This window comes from Gopherus evgoodei, chromosome 1, assembly GCF_007399415.2.
Source record: "Gopherus evgoodei ecotype Sinaloan lineage chromosome 1, rGopEvg1_v1.p, whole genome shotgun sequence".
In the NCBI taxonomy this organism is placed as follows: Eukaryota; Metazoa; Chordata; order Testudines; family Testudinidae; genus Gopherus; species Gopherus evgoodei.
The window spans coordinates 20,113,132-20,136,262 of NC_044322.1; the positions used below are offsets into that span (position 1 = coordinate 20,113,132).

Below are 23,131 nucleotides of genomic sequence, written 5' to 3' on the forward strand. Positions count from 1 at the left end.
AAAGACTGAAGACTTTTTTATTATTATTATTATTCACAGAATGTGTACAGCATGGACAGCAACAGGGAAATGCCTCTATCTCCATACAGCCCTGCCTGCCTGCACTGTCTCAGAGCTGATCCGGAGTGACTACGTCTACTGGAGAGAAGATAATTCAGTGTCCATGCCTATTTAAATACTTCAACTCTGCTGAGAATGCAGTTAGTGAAAAGTTCAGTCATCCTAACACCTGTTCACTCTACAATGGTCTCCCTGGAAATCCACAAGCACCTAAGGTTCTTAAAGATACACATAGGATTGGAAAGTTCAGCCAGGCATTGTAAATTCATGGTTTAAAGCACCTATCCCCCATCTAGGGAAAGCTGGCACATGGAGGATGGAACACCACTGAACATTTCTGAACCAGAGATATTAAAATCTGTCTAATTTAGTATAGAAAATCCTAGGACAGAAACTTTGTCTTCTTCAATAACCCATAAGGTAGCATACAGGATATTGGTAATGATTACAGAGAGAGGTGACCGTACAAAAGGTGGCGCTTTGCTTAGAAATCCACATAATTATCTGGACTTGGACCTTTATATTCTAATGATCTTCTTTAGTAAAGTGTAGCAAACGCTACTAATGGCCCTCTCTCTCTTACTATATTTGAAAAGTTTAAGCAGCATAATTATTTTGAAGACCAAGTAATAAGGGTAACTCCTATTCCAAATATCTGAGAAACTGGATCTCTTTGATACTTGCAAATGAATGTGCCATACATATACAATGCATGCACTGCCATCCAACAATCATTAGACTGTTTTAAATAGTCATACAAGTTCTTTGTGGCAGACTATCTGAGTACATGTGGACAATGACTAGCAAATTGTGGCTGCCGCAAGTAATTAAAAAAAAGTCAATTACCACATACCTGTGAAATATTACTGTCCCTGATTTACAAAATGGGAAACAGAAGCACAGATAGATAAAGTGTCCAAGTCAGACAAGATGAAACAGAGCGAAAATTCAACTCGCAGTTGATCTTTCAAGTCGCAGTTCAGTGTCTTAACTACAAGATTATTCATCGTCTCCTACACGTAAAATATTGAAACATAAGAAAAACTTAAATCATTCAGTCATAGAATCATAGGCTCCCCAGAACTGATACCTGCGGGACCCCATTCAATATGATCTTCCAGTTTGAGTGTGAACCACTTATAGCTTCTCTCTGGGAACGGTTTTCCAACAAGTTATACACCCACCTTATAGTAGCTCCATCTAGGTTGTATTTCTGTAGTTTGTTTATGCGATGATCATAAAAGACAATATCAAAAGCCTTATTAAAGTCAACATATACCACATCTACCACTTCCCTCCTATCCAAGAAAGCTGTTAGGTTGGTTTGACTTAACCTGTTCTTGACAAAACCATGCTGTTACTTATCACCTTTATTATCTTCTAGGTGTTTGCAAATTGATTACTTAATTATTTGCTTCATTATCTTTCTGGGTACTGAAGTTAAGCTGACTGCTCTGTAATTCCCTGGGTTATCCTTATTTCCCCTTTTATAGATTGGCACTATATTTGTCCTTTTCCAGTCCTCTGGAATCTCTCCCGTCTTCCATGACTTTTCGAAGATAATCGCTAATGGTTATGTTATGTCCCCTTCTTTATTTTTTTTTAAAAGAAGTCATAGAGAGTTTGGGAAGTGCAAAAAATTGAGGTTTGGGGATAACAGAAATTGTCAAAATAGGACCTTCATTGTAAGAAGGTTGCTATAGGCTAATTTTTGAGCCAAACAATCTTGACTGTTTCCTTTAAACTAGGAAACAGACTACTCCAAGCAAAGCTGACTCAAATAACAGGGTGTTTTATACTAAATCAGATGGAGAACAGTTTAAGCAAAATCATCCAGGTTAAGAGTAAAAAAATCACAAATGTAAACTGGCTGTCATTAATTTTCCTTTCGTAATAAGAACATTGAGGCTTTCAGTGTCAAGCCAGTAAGCGAAATTTGTTCCTGTCTCCTTTCTATTAATGATTTATTTTAATCTATTTACAATAATAAATCAGTCAATGAACATTAATGGCTCTAAAGAGTAAAACATATATTATGTATGGCAATCTTTGGCTAATGACACAGCTAAGTCATTTTTATTTTTTTATTCAGTTTTAGAGCTGAGCAAAATTATCAGACAAATTGTTTGCCAAAAAATGCAGCTTCAGTCAACCTGAAACTATTTGTGAATTGGCCACAAATAGTTTCGGCTATTCTCAAAACAGCTGGATGAGGAGGTGCTGCTAGTGCTGCTGCTCCCACCCATCTTTACAGCCTTCAGCCAAATGATTTGAGCATCCTGTGGGATGTGAGAGACCCAAGTCTGAATCCCTGTTCTGGAACAAACCCCAAAACGGACCTTTCTGTTTCACTGAAAAGTCCCCACAATTTCAATTTTGGTTCTATTTTTTTTCTCAATTTTTCAGAACAGCACCAAGTCGATAAATCAGTTCTTGGCTCAGCTCTATTTAGTTATACAAATAAAATAAAATAAAATAAGCAACAAAATCTAAGCTCTTTATGGCTCATTTCTGCAATTCTAACGTATGGAAGCATTGAATTCAGTGGTTGCAGAATCAGGTCCTTATTGAACTGCAAGGTCAGAAGGCTTCACCAATAATGCGGGAATTATTAGTCTGAAAATTGGATAGTTAAGCCTAAAGCCTTAATGTGCCTAACGGAGTCCCACTATTGCTGATTCTGGAACATTAAACTGAGATTTAATTCTGCTGGTGTGACTGACTGTACAGCATCTCTACATGGTATCATCTCTCTTGCTGCTTTTACTCGCAAAATCTAATGTAACAAAGGGGAACATTATTAAAACATACTAGCATGAAATAAAATAGACCCAAAACAGAAGGGATCTTGAGGGAATGTTGATCACTGTTTTTATCCTTTATTTGTTTACTAACAACTGGATATGTTAAAAGAAACTCAGCAGCAATGAATAATTTATGTAGATAATGGGACAAGTTTGTCACCTCTTTCACTCAAACTCCATACCCTCTCTCTTCCTCTCTCTCTCTCTCCATTCTGAACCAAACTCAATTGGGGTTGTGGTGACTATTGATTACATGGTCGGCTATCTCAACAGTTTTAATTGTATCCTTTAGTTTTCTGAAAATGAAATATCACTCTCTTTCCAGTCCTACATTTACCACTAAATTTTATCTGGCTGCAATGGCTAACAGCACATCACAACTTGCTCCCAGGAATACCTCCTATACTCAGAGCTGTGAGGATTTAACACAGAGCCCATGCAGCCATGTCTCACTATATGAGGATTCCCCATCCCAAGAAATCCCCAGCTGCCTGTTTAAGCCAGTTTCTGAAACATCACAAGATTGGCTTAAAAGGCATGAAAGTTTATTTGGTTTCTGAGTTTTAAGCCTTCAGCCTGCATTCAGTTCATGTTTTCAGACTTTTCTCACATCCATGAGGAACGGAGATTTATTTTTTTCCTGTTTAAATGAAAGCTGGGATTTTCTTGAAACCACTTGACTCCAGGAGCTGGAGCTTTAAGAAGAACACCAAATATAGCAAGAGTTGGCAACAATGATAAATAACATACTGTATCTGATTCAAACCAGGACAGTCAATACCTAAAGCTGAGGATTCTCACTGCAATATCCTCATCTCCAAACCAAGCAGACCAAATCACATGTCTACCTCTTCCTGGGCCAGGATAAAGGATAGTAAGACTACAGGATCGTACAGGATAGTAAGAGTACCAAATTCAATCGAAGGCCAGCAGTGCTATTATACTGTCTCTGTAACAATGTGTTGCAACCCAGCAACATTGGATCTGTCTTGCAAACATCTTTAACATGATAAACAGTCTGACAGAAGAATGATATCACTACAGAATAAAAATTATTAAGGCACAGTACAAAACCAGTGCTTTTAATATAACCCTAACTAGTTTGTCCTAGCAGACACTGTAATATATTGCATCTTTTTACTGGATTTATTAAAAATATACAGTTCACCTTAATTCTTCTGTGTGCTGTATATTTATTTTCCATGACATCTTGCAGAGCTGCAGAAGAGCATGTCTATTTCAATGCTATCAATATTACTTTCTGTCTAAAGACCTGAAGTACAGTTAATGAGCAAGACACATTGTTTGCTACAGTGTGGTGTTTTGTTTTTGCTGCTGTTGTATTGCTGGACAGATCATCATGGCCCATGGCCTCTCAATTCCCTTTCGGGGGTGTTAGTTGAAATGTCAGCTTTAGAGCACAACTAGCAACGGTACTTGAAGGAGCAGCAAGAGAAAGGAGCATAATAGGCGACAAAGCTGACAACAAATATTAAGCCAAAAAATTTTTTAAAAGGACTTCTGTAAATGTTCGGCTAACAAACTTCCCGGGTCTGGAGGGGACCAGGGTCACCAGCCAGGAAGCAGAGAAGCAGAACAAACACGTGTTAATCAGCTAATGTTTATCTACTGCATCTGAAAGACTATAAGGCTTTGTCTACACTGAAAAGTTTTGCACTTTAGCTATGCAGGCAATCTTCAATGCACTTGTCCTCCCAACACACCTGTGAGGTAGGAAGTGCTATTATCCCCATTTTACAGATGGCAAATTGCCTAGGGCAACATCCCCTCCTCTCCTGGTAGATACTGGCCCAACAGTGCTTTGCTCCAGTTTGGGACGCAAAATAAACTATATTGGCACAGCACTTTTATAATGGTAAAACTACGTATACACTAGGGCTTTTACCGCATAGCTATATCAGCAAAAAAAAAATCTCATCCCTAACCATCATGGCTCTGCTGGTAAAAGTGTTAAGGGCAGACCAGGCCTAATGTACCATTTACACGGCACTTCCCATCTGCCAAATGCTTTATAGACATCAACTCATTAATTCTCACAACATCTATGGGAGCCAGTAAAGCAGCTTACAAACATGGTAATTAAGGGGAGAAGGTTATATTACTTGCCCCTGGTCACAAAAAGAGTTGTTGCCAGAGGATAAATTAGAACATGGGTATTCTTTATTGGCAAGCGTGTGCCAAAGCCCCACCTGTGTTTGTGACCTTCCCTGACAAAGTTTTGGGGTGATATCCAGTACAATATATTTCATTAAGCATAAACAGACTGGTTAATTAGAAGCCCCCCTCAAGTCATCTAAAAGAAAACAAAATCTTGCATGGGTTGTGATTTCCTTTAAGAAATCTTACACAAGGAATTTCTTTTGGCACCAATCTAGCCCTTTCAGACAGATGTCTTCCAGGATTACATCTCTTCTTTCTTGCTAGTTAAACACCAGATTGTGGCCCTGGAACAACAGGTGTGGCATCCAGGAGTTGCAGAGTCTAGCCCTACAGCCACAGATGCTTGAGCAGTTCTACAAGGGAACACACATACACGCCCAGCAAGGTGGCTGTTCTTTCCCATGGACAGAGTTACACACTCCACCAAGCCCTAAATGTATACAAATCAGGCATCTATGAATTCAAATACAGGAGAAAAGATTGGTCTTGTGGTCGACACACTAGACTGGGACTCAGGGTCCAATCCTGGTGCTGCCACAGGCTTCCTGTATCACCATGAGCAAGTAATTTAGTCTGTCTATGCCTCTGATCCCCATCAGTAAACAAGGAATAATTATGACTTGCCTCCTACCCTCTGTCTGGCCTGTCTATTTAGACCAGGGGTTCCCAACCTATGGCCCTGGAGTTGCACACGGCCCACCAGAGCATTTCATAAGGCCCGCGCCCTATTTCAATACAATATACTAACACCAATTCATTAGCATGTTGTGGTCATGTTTACATCATTTTAGTTTACACAACTTATCTAAATACATACGAAACAAGCTGAACTTAAAATATAAATCAATACAAGTGACTTTAAATCTTATTAAAATACATTGAATCTGTTTGGCCCACACAAGGCTGTGCTTAAATTTACGTGGCCCTCCTGTGTAATCAGGCTTGGCACTACTGATTTAGATCATAAACCCCTCGGGGCAGTGTCTGTTTCCCAATATGTTTTTGCATTGCTTAGCACAATGGGATCTCTAGTACTATTGCAATATGACCATAAATGAAAAGTACTCTTATCTGTACCCAAAAGACATCTTCAGGATGCATGTTCTGCTGACAACACAGGAGACCATGCACAGCCTTTCTGAAAAGGTATTAATGTGCCAGATCCTCAGCTGGTGTAAACTGGCCTGGCTCCACTGACTTTAATGGAAAGGCTCTGATATACATTGGCTGAAGATTTGGCCCACAGGCTATGCCCTTTAAATGAGTCTCAAAACTACATTTCCCCCACACTGTTCAAATGCATCCCATGTTCCATTGTATTAAATCACTAATTCTTAGGAGTGAATAATTATATTGCCTAAAGATCTATTAAATATCTGCTCCTGGCCTGAAAATGTACTTCTGAAGTCATAATTATTCATTCAGAAGCTACTTCCTGCAACTACTGGGATGCTAAATTTATATCTGCTGGAACCTAGGCAAGAAATGATGTTCCATCAACAGAAACCTCCCACAAGGAGTTGCCAGCTCAATTATCCTTCTGTCACCGCCTGCATCACAGGATGTGGTAATCACTCTTTCAAGCCTGTTCTGCCTGCTCTGCCCCAGAGAGCTTACAATCTAAACTGATAACACAAACACTAGGCAGGGGGAAAGGAGTATAACATACAAAACCATGTCTACTAAAACCAGGCAGACAGTTGCACCTGCTGAAGTTCCCAAGCCCTCAAGAAAGATCAGTTAGTTAACACCTTGTTTTTTCTTTAAGCAGCTCTCTCGTCCTGGGGAGAAGTGATGAGTAACAAGCCCAGCCCACACTGATGAATCAGAGTAAGTGAATATAGAAGACATACCTCTACAAAAAACCAAATGAGCCTGCTTCCTCTTAAGACAGAAAATGCAAAGCTGGAAAAAATCAGCCATCAGACACCAATGACAACTGTCACCTAAGTAAACAGCTGTCACGTTGAGCAGCAAATTAGAATTCTCCTCTGCATGGAATCCAGGTTGACACCTGCGGTCTGGAGAATATTGACAGAGCAGCAGAAGAGCAAAGGAGAACATGAAAGCAACCTGTAATCTCAGTGTGCCATAGGTGTTAATTAACCCGGCAGCCAACCAAACTGCTGGTATTAAAATCCCCTTATCAAGGGAGTGCACATTTCAGCATTTCTGCAGGCATCATTACACTTGGCACAGAGGCAGCAGGCTATTGTAAAAAGCATAGAGACTGAAGCACATTACTAATAATTAGCTGACAAGCAGAACATCTGTTAGTACTAAAAAAATGTGTTATCTAAAGAAATTCACATCTGAAAAAGTCAGCGGTGGCATTGATAAAGCAATAAAGGCAACTTCTGACAAACAAATATGAATGACTTCTAGCGAGAAATCTTCATAATCAAAGTGTGACCATTGTATTCAAGCCTTCAGGGGATAAAATTTCAAGTGAAGGTATTTGTGCCTAAAAAGGAAAGTTTGTTTCTACATACCTGTCCAGTCTCCCACTATTTTAAGATGGACCCCAAATGTTGCTTTGGTATCTGTCGGACACTGAAAAAATGAAATAAGTTAAGGAACATTTCTGAAAAATAATTAAATAAACTGAGATTTAAGCACGATTTTGAGACCAGAATCTTAGCTGGCGTAAATGAGAGTAGCTCCAGTGATTTACACCGGATGAGGAGCTGTTCTTTTATTATAAAACAATTGCAACTTCAGTAAAATGCAGAAAGCCTAGAACAGACTGATTAAGGCTCCAAACATTCTTATCTCTCATCATGATCATGGAACAGGCCTGGGATGTATCCAACCTGGATGTGATTTCGAATAGCCACTCCTCTAAGCTGTGCCCAGCTACAATGGCTCACAAGGGACTGTTATGGTAACTGAGGATCGCAGGAGTGCAGCAATGCTCAGTATTGCCAACCCCATTCAAAAATCACTAGCCAGGCCTCCAAATCACACATTGGGAGTTCTTTTTAGTTCCCTTCTGGCTTTTCAACCTTTAGGGTTCACATTTTCAAGCTTATCCTCACAAACATGGGGGGCTAAACGTTCACTTTTTTTTTTTTTTAAACGAAAGCTGAGACTCTCTTGTATTCAAATGACTCCAGGTCAGATTTTAAGAAAAACACCAGATAAGTGACAAGTTTTTAAAGTGCTTATATACCAGTGCTAGGAGTCTATATAATAAGGTGGGTGAACTACAGTGCCTCGCATTAAATGAGGATATTGATATAATAGGCATCACAGAAACTTGGTGGAATGAGGATAATCAAAGGGACACAGTAATACAGGGTATAAAATATATCGGAAGGACAGAACAGGTCATGCTCGTGAGGGAGTGGCACTATATGTGAAAGAGAGCATAGAATCAAATGAAGTAAAAATCTTAAATGAACCAAACTATACCATAGAATCTCTACGGATAGTAATTCCATGCTGTAATAATAAGAATCAGCAGTAGGAATATATTACCGACCACCTGATCATGATGGTGATAGTGACTTTGAAATGCTCAGGGAGATTAGAGAGGCTATTAAAATAAAAAACTCAATAATACTGGGGCATTTCAACTATCCCCATATTGCCTGGGTACATGTCACTTCAGAATGGGATGTAGAGATTAAGTTTCTTGACACCATATATGACTGCTTGTTGGAGCAGCTAGTCCTGGAACCCACAAGAGGAGAAGCAATTCTTGATTTAGTCCAGTGGCTCTCAAACTCTTTTACTAGTGACCCCTTTCACATAGAAAGTCTCTCAGTGTGACCCCCCCCTTATAAATTAAAAACACTCTTTTTATTATATTAAGCACCATTATAAATGCTGGAGGCAAAGCGGGGTTTGAGGTGGAGGTTGACAGCTTGCAACCCCCGATGTAATAACCTTGTGACCCCCAGAGGGGTCCTGACCCCCAGTTTCAGAACCCCTGATTTAGTCCTATGTGGAGCACAGGATCTGGTCCAAGAGATGAATGCAGCTGGACTGCTTGGTAATAGTGGCCATAATATAATTAAAAGTAACATCCCGGTGGTAGGGAAAACACCACAGTAGCCCAACACTGTAGCATTTAATTTCAGAAAGAGGAACTACACAAAAATGAGGAGGTTAGTTAAAAGAAACTAAAAGGTACAGTACCAAAAGTAAATCCCTGCAAGCTGCATGGAAACTTTTTAAAGACACCATAATAGAGGCTCAACTTATATGTATACCCAAATGAAAAAAAGTATTAAGAGAACCAAAAAAGTTTCACAGTGGCTAAACAAAGTAAAAGAAGCAGTAAGAAGCAAAAAGGCATCCTTTAAAAGTGGAAGTTAAATCTTAGTGAGAAAAATAGAAAGGAGCATAAACTCTGGCAAATGAAGTGTAAAAATATAATTAGGAAGGCCAAAAAGAATTTGAAAAACAGCTAGCCAAGAACTCAAAAAGTAATACCAAACATTTTTTTAAATACATCAGAAGCAGGAATCCTGCTAAACAACCAGTGGGGCCACTGGACAATCGAGGTGCTAAAGGAGCACTTAAGGACGATAAGGCCATTGTGAAGAAACTAAATGAATTCTTTGCATCGGTCTTCACAGCTGAGAATGAAAGAGAGATTCTCAAACCCAAGCCATTCTTTTTAGGTGACAAATCTGAGGAAATGTCTCAGATTAAGGTGTCATTAGAGGAGGTTTTGGAACAAATTGATAAATTAAACAGTAATAAGTCACCAGAACCAGATGGTATTCACCCAAGAGTTCTGAAGGAACTCAAATGTGAAATTGCAGGACTACTAACTGTAGTCTGTAGTCTATCATTTAAATCTAGATAAATTCATGGAGAATAGGTCCATCAATGGCTATTAGTCAGGATGGGCAGGGATGGTGTCCCTAGCCTCTGCTTGCCAGAAGCTGGGAATGAGCGACAGGGAAAGGATCACTTGATGATTACCTGTTCTGTTAATTCCCTCTGGGGCACCTGGCATTGGCCACTGTCAGAAGACAGAATACCGTGCTAGACGGATATTTGGTCTGACCCAGTATGTCCATTCTTATGTTCTTATGATATTAGGAGGCTGAATACCTCAATCTCTGTGCCTTAGTTCCCCATCTATAAAATGGGGTAGGAGCACTGTCCTGTCTCACGCAGAGGTGTTTTAAGGATAAGTACATTACATACTATGTGGTGCTCAGATTCTACAGCAGGGATCGTCAACCTTTGTCATGCCGCCCGCCACAGTAAAGCCCCCTGGCGGGCCATGCCGGTTTGTTTACCTGCTGCGTCCGCAGGTTTGGCCAATCACCTCTCCCACTGGCTGCGGTTCGCCTCTCCAGGCCAACGGGGGCTGCGGGAAGCGGTGCAGGCCAGAGGATGTGCTGGCCGCCCTACCCGCAGCCCCATTGGCCTGGGATGGCGAACTGCAGCCAGTGGGAGCAGCGATCGGCCGAACCTGTGGACACGGCAGGTAAACAAACCGGCATGGCCCACCAGGGTGCTTACCCTGGCAGGCCCTGGGCCAAAGTTGCCAATCCCTTTACTACAGTATTGGGAGTACCTGACACAGATGTCCACACCTCTGCTGTCCCATCTACAGAAGGGGACAATAATACCTTCCAACATCTCAAGGCTATCACAGGGATAAATTAAATTAATATCTGTGAAGCATTTTAGAGACGAAAAATGTCATTAGAGCTGGAAGAGTCTTTCAAAATAATAGAATCATAGAACTGGAAGGGACCTCGAGAGGTCATCTAGCCCAGACCACCACACACAAGGACTAAGTATTATCTAGACCATCCCTGACAGGTGTTTGTCCAACCTGCTCTTAAAAAATCCCCAGTGATGGAGATTCCACAACCTCCCTAGGCAATTTATTCCAGTACTTAAAATGAACGACTGAAGAATATCTGGTTCAATTTTAATTTATTTGAGGATTTAGGGGGTTGCTTTTTGTTTGTTTGTTTTTCAAACAAACCCCAAATTCAGGCCACAGTTTTATTAAGGTTTGTGATCTTGAGACCATTTGGGGCATCAGAAGGAAACCATACAAAACAGAACTGCTCCTTACGATTTCCTCCCCAAACTAGCAGAACTCATGGAGCACAAAGCCAGATGAAGCAAAATCAAAAGAAAGTCTTCACATATCCCTGCAAACTGCAACTACGAAGTTCTGGGTAGCAATCACACCTTCTATTCTCTCCAATCCTGTTCACAGTCTTATATTGTCCTCAACACCAAGGAATGTGAACCCCTTTGTAAAAAAGAGACTTTGCTCAGACATCAGAATTCCGAAAAGATGTATGAAACCCCTGAAAAGAACTATACAGTTTAAAAATGAGTGATATCTTGGCATATGTTAGCTATGTTAACGTTCAAATAGTGCTAGAACGCAGGCGTAAACATTCAAACAAACACTCAACCACTTGCCACTAATGGCAATCACCAGCACAGAGTAATGGGGCCATTTTATCCATGCAAAGGTAAAGTTTGCAGTTCCTCACCTAGCCTGCTCCTATTGCAGCTTTTCTGAAGCTCAAATGGAGCACGCAGCACCCTTGTTCAGCTGTTTGCCAGGAGATCTCCAGTACAACCCCAATGCAGAGCTTAAGTCTTGAGGTGTGTTTTGTACTGGATCTCTGGTCAGTGGATACATTTCTCTACCCTGGAAGATGGAATGATTTGCTCAATCCAGATGTCTGGAATTCCAGTTCAGCACCTTTTTTACAAGACAAGTTTGTGCCCGGCACCCACTGGAGGTACTACCCCACAGCCCAGCTGCCCCCGAATCTCATGCCCAGCGCCCGCAGGAGGTGCCAGTTGCCCTCCTGCAGCCCGACCATCACAAAGCATGGTTTTATAGAGAAATGCAGAAGTGCCAAACCAGATTTAAAACAAAAAAAACAACAATAAAAAAAGAATATTTAAGAAAGATGAATTTTCACTTTTAACTGAGGGACCACAGGCAAGAAGCAACTCCCACTCCGACCTCCCACCCCAACCCTGCCCAGTCGCTGTTAATGCCCAATGTAAAAAAAAGACTATCCTTCCACTCCTGTTAAAACCTCCCCCCATCCCGTATTAATGGCAAAACTCCCCTCGACTCAAGTGGGTGCAGGTTCAAGCCCACTGTCCTTTACATGACTTATGTGAATAATTCCCTTCTGCAGTACTCCGAACAATAACCCCGTAACATCAGGATTTATTTCTTCTCACATTTTAGGAAGTATATGCTGACATCACAGGCCTAAGGGTCCCTTGGAGGGCTCTAGAAAACCTTATTGTGCTATTAAATCTTCATAGAGGACACGGATATACAGAGCCTAGTTTTTAAAGCCCCAGACATATTTTTATTCCATAATAGCACACTCACATGTTCTGTTCCTCTAAGATCAGCTAAACTTGAGAGCCATGGCACTTACCAGACTGCCAGACCAGCAAGTGCTTGAGTGGACATTAGAGACTGATGTTCATCAGCAGCAGCAAGCTCCACACAGACCAGGACCCACCAACACAAAGCAGCACCAGATTCTGCCAGAACAATAGATGCAAAACCTGCCGACATCTCTCCACTGCTGCAATAATCAACACATCCCACCTTTTGAGATCAATGGGTCCTACACTTGGCTATCGCAGCATGTGGTGTACCTCATCCGGGACACAAAATGCCCCAATAACAACTATGTGGGTGAAACCAGACAATCACTGCGCTCTCAAATGAACTCAGACACAAATACAATAAAAGACAAAAACACCACATCATCCATGGGCAAAGGCTCTTTATAAAGCAATCACCCCATATCTGACCACTGAGAGTATGCCTAGACAGGGATTAAAACAAACAAACAAACAAACAAACAAAAACTCGCGGCTCACCCAAGGCTCGGGTTCACAGCCTGAAAAATTACTGTGTAGACATTTAGCCTTGGGCTGGAGCCCAAACATCTACATAGCAATTTCTAGCACCAAGCCCAAGTCAGCTGACCTGAGCCAGCCGCAGCCATCTTGTCATTCAGAAGTGTAGGCATGAAAATATGCAAGCCTTGGCATGTCTAAATAACACATGCCATTGACAGGTCTCTGCACACAAATACAATAAATGCACACATGCCTAAAAATCTGACATTTAAGTCTAAGCTCTTTGGCATCTCTAGTCTCCAAAATAAAGTACCTCTAATCCCTGATTGAGGAAAACACATCTATTCAGGACAATATTTAAGCATATGCTTAAATTGCCATGTGATTAAGTTGCACTGAAGTCGAAGGGACTTAAGAACATTTTTAAAGCTAAACATAAGTTTATATGCTTTCCTGAATTGGTACCCTAAAAAGTATGTGTATGACCTTTAGCCAAACTACAAGCGTCTGAGTGACTTCAGGAATGCATGACGTGCTTTTTGCAGCTCTAGTCAAGACAATAAAACTTCTTCTCCAAGACCCCTAAAAGATAATTTAACTACTATAAATCTTGTTAGGATTATCCACTTCTAGGACATACAAGTTGTTTTAAGAACACTATTTTAGTCTTTCTAAAAAGACGTATTCACTAGATTACCAAATTGAGAAGGTAGGGTTATTTTCTAACTATATTCTAGGACTGTTTCAGAGAAAGAAGATCTTGGACAATATTAAATGGAATATTTCTGTACAAGAGAGCTGTGAATGAACCTTATTTGATGTACCAACCTGATTAAAATGCCAGGGAAATTATGCAAATTTATTGTTTCAAATAAACTGTCTGTGCTTACATGAAGCTATGCTCATCTTATTCTGTCCTCAAACTAAACATGCATATCTCAGAAAAGTGGAATATTTGACATGTTATAAGATCTTAGAGCAATTTTTGCTAAAATGTTCATCTGTAGGCATTCAGCCACCCTCCAAAGACTATGGGGCAGAACCTCAATAGGTGTCAATTGGAACAGTTCTATTACTTTGATGGAGCTGTGCTGATTTACATCACCTGAGAACATGGCCCTATGCTCTCAGAGATAAACGTCTTCTGTATTTGAAATGGTAGATTTCCTGCTAAGAGGTTTAATGATGAGTGAGATGTAGAATGTGCCCTCCCACACACACACACACCCTTTTTGTTTGTTTTGTATTCTGTCATTTGTAACACTGGATTTAACATCCTATAACTGGATCAAATTTATGGAATATAATTTATTCTGCACCCTCTGCTGGGAAAAAACCTACTGTTTCTGTGGGCTGGTCTACACTACGGGGGAAAATCGATCTCAGATACACAACTTCAGCTATGTGAATAATGAAGCTGAAGTCGAAGTATCTAAGATCGAATTACTCACCATCCTCAAGGCGCGGGATTGATGTCCGCTGCTCCCCATGTTGACTTCGCAACTCTGTTGGGGTTGGTGGAGTTCCGGAATCGATATAAGCGTGTTTGGGGATCGATATATTGCGTCTAGATGAGATGCGATATATCAATCCCCGAGCAATCGATTGCTACCCGCCGATACGGCAGGTAGTGAAGACGTAGCCTGAGCCTTCACAGATGCATGTTTAATAGGGAGTTGTCTGCCTATATGTGATTTTCAGCTAACTCTGTGATACAAATGCAAAATCTAGCACTCAGGGGACATCATGTGAATTTGTGACAAACTCTGAAAGACTCTGTCTTCATAAACCAGCATATGGATTAGCACTCATCTGTACATGTCAATTATTTCAATCAGCAACAGAAAGAATATGGATCATATTCTTAATTTAACTAATCCAAGTTTAATTTATTACTAGTACTAATACATGCTAGAAATATACTTGATTTTATTTAGTAGCATCAAAAAATTCTGGATCAGATTCTCTAGTGCAGAGAAAGTGTAAAATGCTACTAAATCCGAGTGGTAACAGTTTACACCCACTTAACACCAATGTAAGTGACTACACAAGGTACAGAGCAATGGAGAATCTGGTCCCATATGCATGAGAGCACAACAGACAGGAAATAAAAACAGATAGGTCTGGTAAATTATATAACCTACAGCATTTAGGGTCCTCAGGGACATTGCTGGTACCCACTCCTAGCCTAGAATTCTCCCTACAACCAGGGGCATATTCAGTAGATGGCCCTTGCCTACAAATTTGCTCTCTGTGGTGCTTCACTATGGATCTGGTAGCCTTTGGCATACGTTTCTGCCTATACTATTACTGTGGAGGAGTCACTGGCTGGGGGATGCACCAGATAGCACTGTAGAAAGTTCATCATCATCACAGGGGGAACAGAGGCTAGAGTTATATAGACGTCACATGACAGGACAGTAGCAGAGCCTGGACTAGAGCACCGGCCTCCTAAGTTCCAGTCCAGAGCCTTACTCACTAAGCCAAACAATACCTCCAGTTTGAGAGAAATCTTGTTCCTGGATTACCTCAGGTAATTCAGTTTGTCACTGGGGATAGCAACGGAGGGAAGAGGGAAAGAATCCTCTTTCGACTGTGGCACACTACATAGAATCAACATCAGTCTAAGGCACACAGTGGTTTCCACAACCCTAGCACTTCCAGCAAAAGTGAGGACCAGACAATCTGGATCTCAGAACTCTCCAAACCACCCACCCTCAATGGCTATGCAAGAATCCCTTGCTGAGCTGGCACCAATGCACAGCATGTGCCTCCAGTGGAGAGGCCTCCCTGCATTCTGCCCCCCTCGTGAAATGGGACTGCTCGGAATCTACTGCCCAGGGGCCCTCTGCGCAGGCAGAAGTGGGAACAGGACTAGTCGTTTATTGGCAACGACAGCTATGATGTGTGCTATGGCTAGCAGAGGAATGAAAAGGAGCCCTGTCCCCATTTCGACAGCTAAAAGGAAGGTCATGGCAGAGCTGGATTCACACTAATGAACAAGCAGAGAGAAACTCCTTCTAAGAGGCTATTTCACTTTGGGAAAGAACTGCAATATGATTCTAAACTGGAATTTGGAGACATCCTGGCAGGCCCTGTAAACACCATGCGCTCCTGTAGCTGGTTCATTGTGATGGTGATTGCCTCCAAGGATAAAACTGCTCTGTTGCAAACCTCTGCTGTATTGTCCAAATTTGTGACCTGGAAATGATCAGATCAGTTATGCAACTCAGACAGAAAAGCACTTAAGAGTTAATGTATATGAGAAAATGACAGAACTAAACCCAACTGAGCTACATTTTCTTTCCCTTGTGGGGAAGGTGGGGGTGGATTTTCAACTTTGCCAATCAGCTCCAAAAAGAATTTGGGCTTCAAAAGTTCAGTGAGCCATAGTTTGTCTGGTTTTCACAGAAAACTGATCTAAATATTCCCAAAGCAATTTATCCTGAGATTATAAAACGATGGGGAAGAATGATGACAAATACAGGGATGCTATATAAATAATACAGCCAACACAGAACAGCTAGTCTTAGGTTTGACTCATGGAAAGTGAACTATGTTAAATCAGGCTACCCCAGTTTTAACTAATGAATCACACAGTTTAAAAGACAGATGTCAGAAAAAGGTGCTTGTCAGGTTGCTGGGGTTTTTTTAGACATGTTTATGCCTGAAAGAATGAGCTGTATGGGAAGAGTCTTCAGGGTGGCTCCATACATTTCTATTGTGGGCTACTTTGCAAATTTGGCTTTGTTTAAACTCTCTCCATATTGGGAACCCGGCCTTTTGAGTGACTTAATTTAACTGAGAAGTGTCTGCAGACATTATAATTTGGTTGTACAGGGGACAACCCTAACCACAGAAAATGATGTTGCAACAGGGGTGTCTGAAAAAATAAGGTGAGACCTATAGTCTTTAAATCTAATATCTGAGGCAGCCAGAGAACTCACAGCAGGGCTGCCTCCCTTACAGCTCTGTGTAGCTCAAAAGCTTGTCTCTCATCAACAAAAAGTGGTCCAGTAAAAGATATTACTTCACTCACCTTGTCTCTCCCTTAAGAAATAACATGCCCCAAAGAGTTCTTTCACTTTCCATTCCCATGTCCTTTATCTGACCCAAAACACTTGTAATCCAGCTAGGGAAGGAAAATGCCCTGCAGTAAAGCCACAAAAGGTAACTAGATTCTACATTTTAAGGCCAGAAGGGACCAGTATGATCATAGACCCGTAGGACTGGAAGGGACCTCAAGAAGTCTTCCAGTCCAGTCCCCTGTACTCAAGGCAGGACTAAGTATCATCATCTTCTTATCTCCTATAACAGGTCACAGAACCTCACTCCATCATACCTGCATCAAGTTCTTATCTTCTGTTTGTGCTTTTAAAAAAAATCCAATCTTGATTTAAGACTTTAAATAATGGAGACTTCACCACTCCTTGTGTAATTCTTCAATTTGTCCAACTTTTTGTTTCTTTGTTTTCTGTGAAGGCAAATGCCAACATACAACAGTTGTAGCTGGAAATGTCAACAGGCCAACACTTTCAAAGTAGTCTCTTATTCTGAATGCCTCAATTTTTTAGCTGCTGAACTTGAGTCACCCAGAGACCAATCTTCAGAGGTGCTAACTATCCAAAACTCCAACAAAGGTCAACGAATGGTAGGCATCTCTGATTTTGGGTGCCTCAGTGTTTGCCACCCTAGACTGAGACATCCAGCGGATGATTTTCAGAGGCCACTTTGGGAAATTTTGACCATATTCAATAAATAATAAATAACCGTATCTTCGCTTTTGTGGTAAGTAAAAGATGAACAGGCTGCGCTCCACAAAGTTTTACTGCTACTGATTTACCACTAAGATATATTTCTATTGTCCAGATCAGTGTTTCTCAACTTTATTCAAGGTTAAATATTTTCACAACCTCTTTCCCCTTACATGTACTATAAAAGTAAGAATACAAGAAGCATCAATTATCACATAATTTATCTGTGTGTGTTTCAAGAGGTTGGCAAATAATACTTGACCTTAAATGTAAAGATGTGTGGGGAATGAGGGAAAGAGATTTTCTTTGCTTTAGATTGTAATAAAATTTTCAACGACCTCCACCCTCCCAATTGTATTTTGTGACAAAAACCCTCTAGTTCAGAAACACTGGTTAAAACTATGTCTGGCACTTAAATGAATTTGGGCCCAGCTCTCCTGTTCCAGTCCAGATGTACCCTAGTTTGGTGCAATGAGGAAGGCAGGACTGCCCCTGGGAGTTTTATGAGACAGCCCAAAAGGAAGAGGGGATCCAGAAGGGCTGTGGCTGTGTGAGTGTTTCTAGAGAAGCAGAAAGAGCTCAAAAGAAGAGAAGGATTGGGCTGAGAGATTCAGAGAAGGGATGCCCCTGAAGACGCAGTGGTGGGAGTCTGCTGGTTGAGCAGAGGAACCAGATCAGCCTGGCAAAAGCAGAAGCCAGGGATGCAGTCAGCTACAAACTTCCCTAGGGCAGAGAACCACAAACAGAGAGGGCTGAAAGCTGAGAGCAGCAGAGAGAGATGCCTGCTGACTGTCAGAATGGAAGAGCTGAAGCCAGAGGGCCAGCGAGAGTTGAAGGCTGGTGAATGATCGAGGGATGAGCCTGCTGATATCTCCAGGTAACAGCTAGAACAAAACATAGGAGTAAAATAGGGTGGAAAAACACCCCAGCTAGAGGACTGGGGTGAGGCATGATGAAACACACGGGAGCTGTACCCGACAGGTGAGACATGGTAAGAGACGCTGGAGCTGTAGTCAAGAGCTGGATTGTGATGAGAGTCGCTGAAGCTGAACTGGTGTATTGATGGACTGTCAAGACTTGAAAAATTGAATGTACTGTTTGAATAACCCTGGGGAATTCTGAATTAGAGGGTTGTGAGACTGTTGCAATAAATTAACCTCATAAAGAGCTATTTATATTCAGACAGCTTGTGTGGAGTTACTGGGGACTCTGGAAGAGGGAAACTAAGGCAGGGGCTGCTTTCAGGGACACCTTGAGGACACAAGGGAGTGCCCTGGAAGCAGCCACCTGTTGCACACTGGCCTGGATAAGGGAGGGTGAGCAGTATGCCAAAAGCATCTTTCTATGCATGCAATTTTGCCTCTACATAGGGGTCATGCACAACAGCAGTCCCTGAGCACAAGAACTATCTGCTAGTGCTTGCTGTGATGCTAGCCACTCCAAAGGGAGCAGAAAGGATACCAGTGATGGAAGCAGTATCAGACACCGAATGGAACAGAAGGGGAAGGGAGGATGGCTGGCTCTGCTCATAGCGGTGCACCAAATGGGAGTCCCCTGAGAGCCCAGGGAGCTCCTTTGTGGTTCCACCACTCCATACTGCCTCCAACACCAGCCACTGCCTGGCAGAGACCAGCAGATCCATGATCAGTTGTGTAACTGGACCCTTTCCATGTCTTTCAGCCACATTAAAAAAGTTTGTTGCAACCAGGGAGAGGGATAGCTCAGTGGTTTTGAGCATTGGTCTGCTAAACCCAGTGTTGTGAGCTCAATCCTTGAGGGGGCCACTTAGGGATCTGGGGCAAAAGTCAGTTTTAAGTCCTGCTAGTGAAAGCAGGGGGCTAGACTCAATGACCTTTCAAGGTCTCTTCCAGTTCTAGGAGACAGGTACATCTCCAATTATTATTTTTTTTTATTATTATTATAACCAGAAGTGGAACTGGTTAGAAACACACTCAGTGAAGAGATAAATGCAACTACAAATTTGACTAAAAATTTGGAGCGGAACTCTCAGAAGGCCAAAAGAAGCAAATTGTGGAGCTACAGAGTGGTGTCTCAGGACACAATACCATTATGGAACCAGAATTAAAATATTTATGGACTACCACACTACCAAGCAAACTGAAACAAATGATTTTGCTAGACTCTCTCCCCTCCAAACCTTTCATCCCCCCTACTCCAAGTGCATGGCTTACCAATACTTCTGAACGGCAGTTGAATGAGGAACCTACTCAATTCAACTCTGTCAAGAGGAGCCGTCAGAATGGCCATGTCTCCTCCCAACCTCAGAGGTGTCATAGTCAGGTGTGAAACTGTGTCCTTGCACAATGGAACACTGAAAGTAGCAAGAGACAGAGTGAAATCAGAGTTCAATGCTCAACATAGACTCATTTTTTTTCAGATTGTGAACCACAGTGTGGCTGGTCAATGAGTGGATGTCCAAGGAGGGAGAGGAGGTGAGCGTAAGGAACCACCCACCCACAGAGTCTGGTACAAGCACAGTCTCTGCACTTTGAGTGTAGGGACGACTTCCCGCTGACACCTCCTAGAGCACAAGCCATCCCAAAAGGGGCCAGAGTAGAGGCCGGTCACAGAGTTTAAGCACAGAAGGGTCTACTAGATCATCTAGTCTGACCTCCTGGATATCACGGGCCACCAACACCATCCAGCACCTGCACACTAAACTCAGGTCCATGGCAGTTTTGTGAAGTCCATGATGCCTCTTGCTGAAGGGTGATGCAGGGGGGCAGTCTTCTCTTTTACCCCATGCGGAAATGAGTTGGGAGAAGAGCTCTCGCTGGGGTGATGCAGCTTTGCACCACCCCAATATGGAGCATCAATTAATTGCCATTATCTGGCCCTATCTTTCTAAGCTGACCAAAATGTGGAAGAGTTTTATTCCAGTTAAAAAACACCTCCACACTCCCAACTTCATTAGCAAGCCATTTATTTGGCTCTCCTTTATCCTGCAAAGCTCAGAAGTCCAGATCTTAAAATCAGGCTAAATACCTGTGAAGACTGGGGCCAGAATGTGTATGCTGAGCATACATGCACCTCTATCCCGCTATAACGCGACCCAATATAACATGGGTTTGCGTATAGTGCGGTAGCAGCAGGGCTCCAGCAGCGCTTTAAAGGGTCCGAGGCTCCGGCTGCTGCAGGGAGCCCCAGGCCCTTTAAATCCCATTGGAGCCCTGCCGCCGCTACCCCGGGGCTGTGGTAGTGAGGCTCACCGGCAATTTAAAGGGCCCAGGCTCCCCGTAGTGGCTGGAGCCCGGAGCTCTTTAAATCATCGCCAGAGCCCTGCTGCTGCTACCCCGGGGCTGCAGCAGTGGGGCTCGCCAGAGATTTAAAGGGCCTGGCCAGAGCCCTGCCACTCCTACTCCAATATCACGGGGTTTCAGCTATAATGCGGTAGGGATTTTTGGCTCCCCACAACTGCATTATAACGGAGTACAGGTGTATTTAAAACACCCAAATATGCAAAACATATGTCTTGGCAAAGCAGGAGTTATTTGCAAAAGAAAATCCCAATGACTATGTAGCAAACAATAAAAGATCTCAGTTCTTGTAGCTGTTATAGGTGGATATTTGTAAGTATATAAAGCATAAGTCTACGTGTGTAAAGTTTTTTTGTTTAGATAAACTGGATGCGTAAAACAAAAATCTAAAAGCAAATGGATGTAAGGCAGCACACAATGAGTAAGAGAAAAGTTAATCTATACTATTTTTATTGCACTTAAATTCTTTTCCACACAGCTGTTACATTTTCTATTTGTATGAAAAGCAGACAAGCCCCTGGGACTTGCACAGTTTGCCAGCAATATACTTCACAATATCTGCATCTCCCTGAGTGTTCTGTAGATCAAGTTTACCATATGCAAAAGGATTAGGAACTTAATAAAGCTCATTAAAATCCTATCACTTTTCGATTTGGGGTTTTTTTGGTATTAATCTGCTAGCATTAGGCCGCTTCCTAAGGTCCTTACCTAGTTTTTACAAGAGAAAACTTCCAACAACTTAAACATTTTAGGTATCTCGGAATCTGGCCCTTGGGCTTTTCCTGTTGTACATCATTTGTTTCTTGAGTTTACCGTACAGTATATACGCATCTTCAACATTTCCCAGTTTTGTTCTTTGCATAGCACTATATTACTTGCTTGAAAGACACTGAGAATCAGACTTCATTGGGGGACTGTTACAATTCCACTGAAGTCAATGGCAGATTTTCCATTAACTTCAATGAATTTTGGATCAGGACTCCAATAAGACAATAATGCAATCCACGGCTTTGTAAAATAAAAACCTACCTTATTAAAGCAAAAGGAACCATTTGCTTCCACGTTCTTGTTTACATTTGTTTATATAATGTTCACATTTTCATTTGTTCAGATCACTATAACAAGGCGTCAGGCACGGAGTCGAAAGCTTCAGAGCACTAGTCCTCAACCCACAAGTGCCTACATTAAATTTGTCAGGCTTTTTAAACCCTTAGGTCAACTGAACTATACATATTTCTGAATCAAAGTGGGAAGTAAAAAAATAATAAAATAAGGATGGATCAGAGTGCAGAGGAGAAGCTCATGAGGATGGAAAATACATAAATAAACAATAGCCTGGAGACACCTAGAAGCAATATTAATATTTTTCATGTGCACAAGTAAACCTATTTCAGGTAATTCTCTATCTCGGCTTCTTTAACTAACACTCCTTTATAGAATTTTATATTTTGAGTATGTCTAATCAAATAAGGTTTGGCAACTACCTCTGCTCGTTCCTTTATACATGTTTGGATTTTGTGCTGACATTTTGAATATCTCTATATAAGAACATGCCTTATTATCCATGGAAACAAGTCTACATAATACAAAGGAAACTCTGGTATAAGCAGCAAGCCATGGATTTGATTTATCCAACATTGTACATGAATAAAGAACTCAACTTTAAATAAGTCCGTCATTTTTTCTGCTCAGACAGAAACTGCCATTCCAAAAAGGCAAAGTCTGAAGGTTTTTAACTGCAAATACTACCACAGTGATTTGCTTCACATTAATACAGTGGTTTTCAACCTTTTTTTCATTTGCGGATTGTGATCAAACACTCAGACAACAGACAGGGATAGCTAGTGTACTATAATACTACATGAAAACATTACATTTCAACAATGGTCTATGGCAGAGGTGAGCAAACTTTGTGGTACGAGGGCCACATCTGGGTATGGAAAGTGCATGGCTCATGAAATTGGGGGATGGGATGTGGGAGGGGGTGAGGGCTCTGGCTGAGGGTGCAGGCTCTGGGGTGGGGCCAGAATGGCCAGAAATGAGGAGTTCAGGGTGCAGGAGGGATCTCTGAGCTGGGGCAGGGGGATAGGGTGCAGGGGGGAGGGCTCCCCTGGGGTTGCGAGAGGGAGCTCTGGGGTGAGGCTGGGTCCCAAACCCCCAGTCCCAGCCCGGAGCACACTCCTTCACCTCCAACCCCTCATCCCCACTATTA

General features: G+C 41.8%; 1 protein-coding gene across 2 annotated transcripts in view; it reads right to left on the reverse strand.

Moving 5' to 3' along the window:
- The window catches only part of NOX4 (NADPH oxidase 4), a 173,800-nt gene that overhangs the window by 81,145 nt on the left and 69,524 nt on the right, over nucleotides 1-23,131 (reverse strand). For both annotated transcript variants that reach the window (XM_030559100.1, XM_030559092.1), the window contains exon 11: nucleotides 7,538-7,598. In XM_030559100.1, coding sequence (XP_030414960.1) covers nucleotides 7,538-7,598 — 61 coding nt within the window. The remainder of the gene's footprint in view (nucleotides 1-7,537; nucleotides 7,599-23,131) is intronic.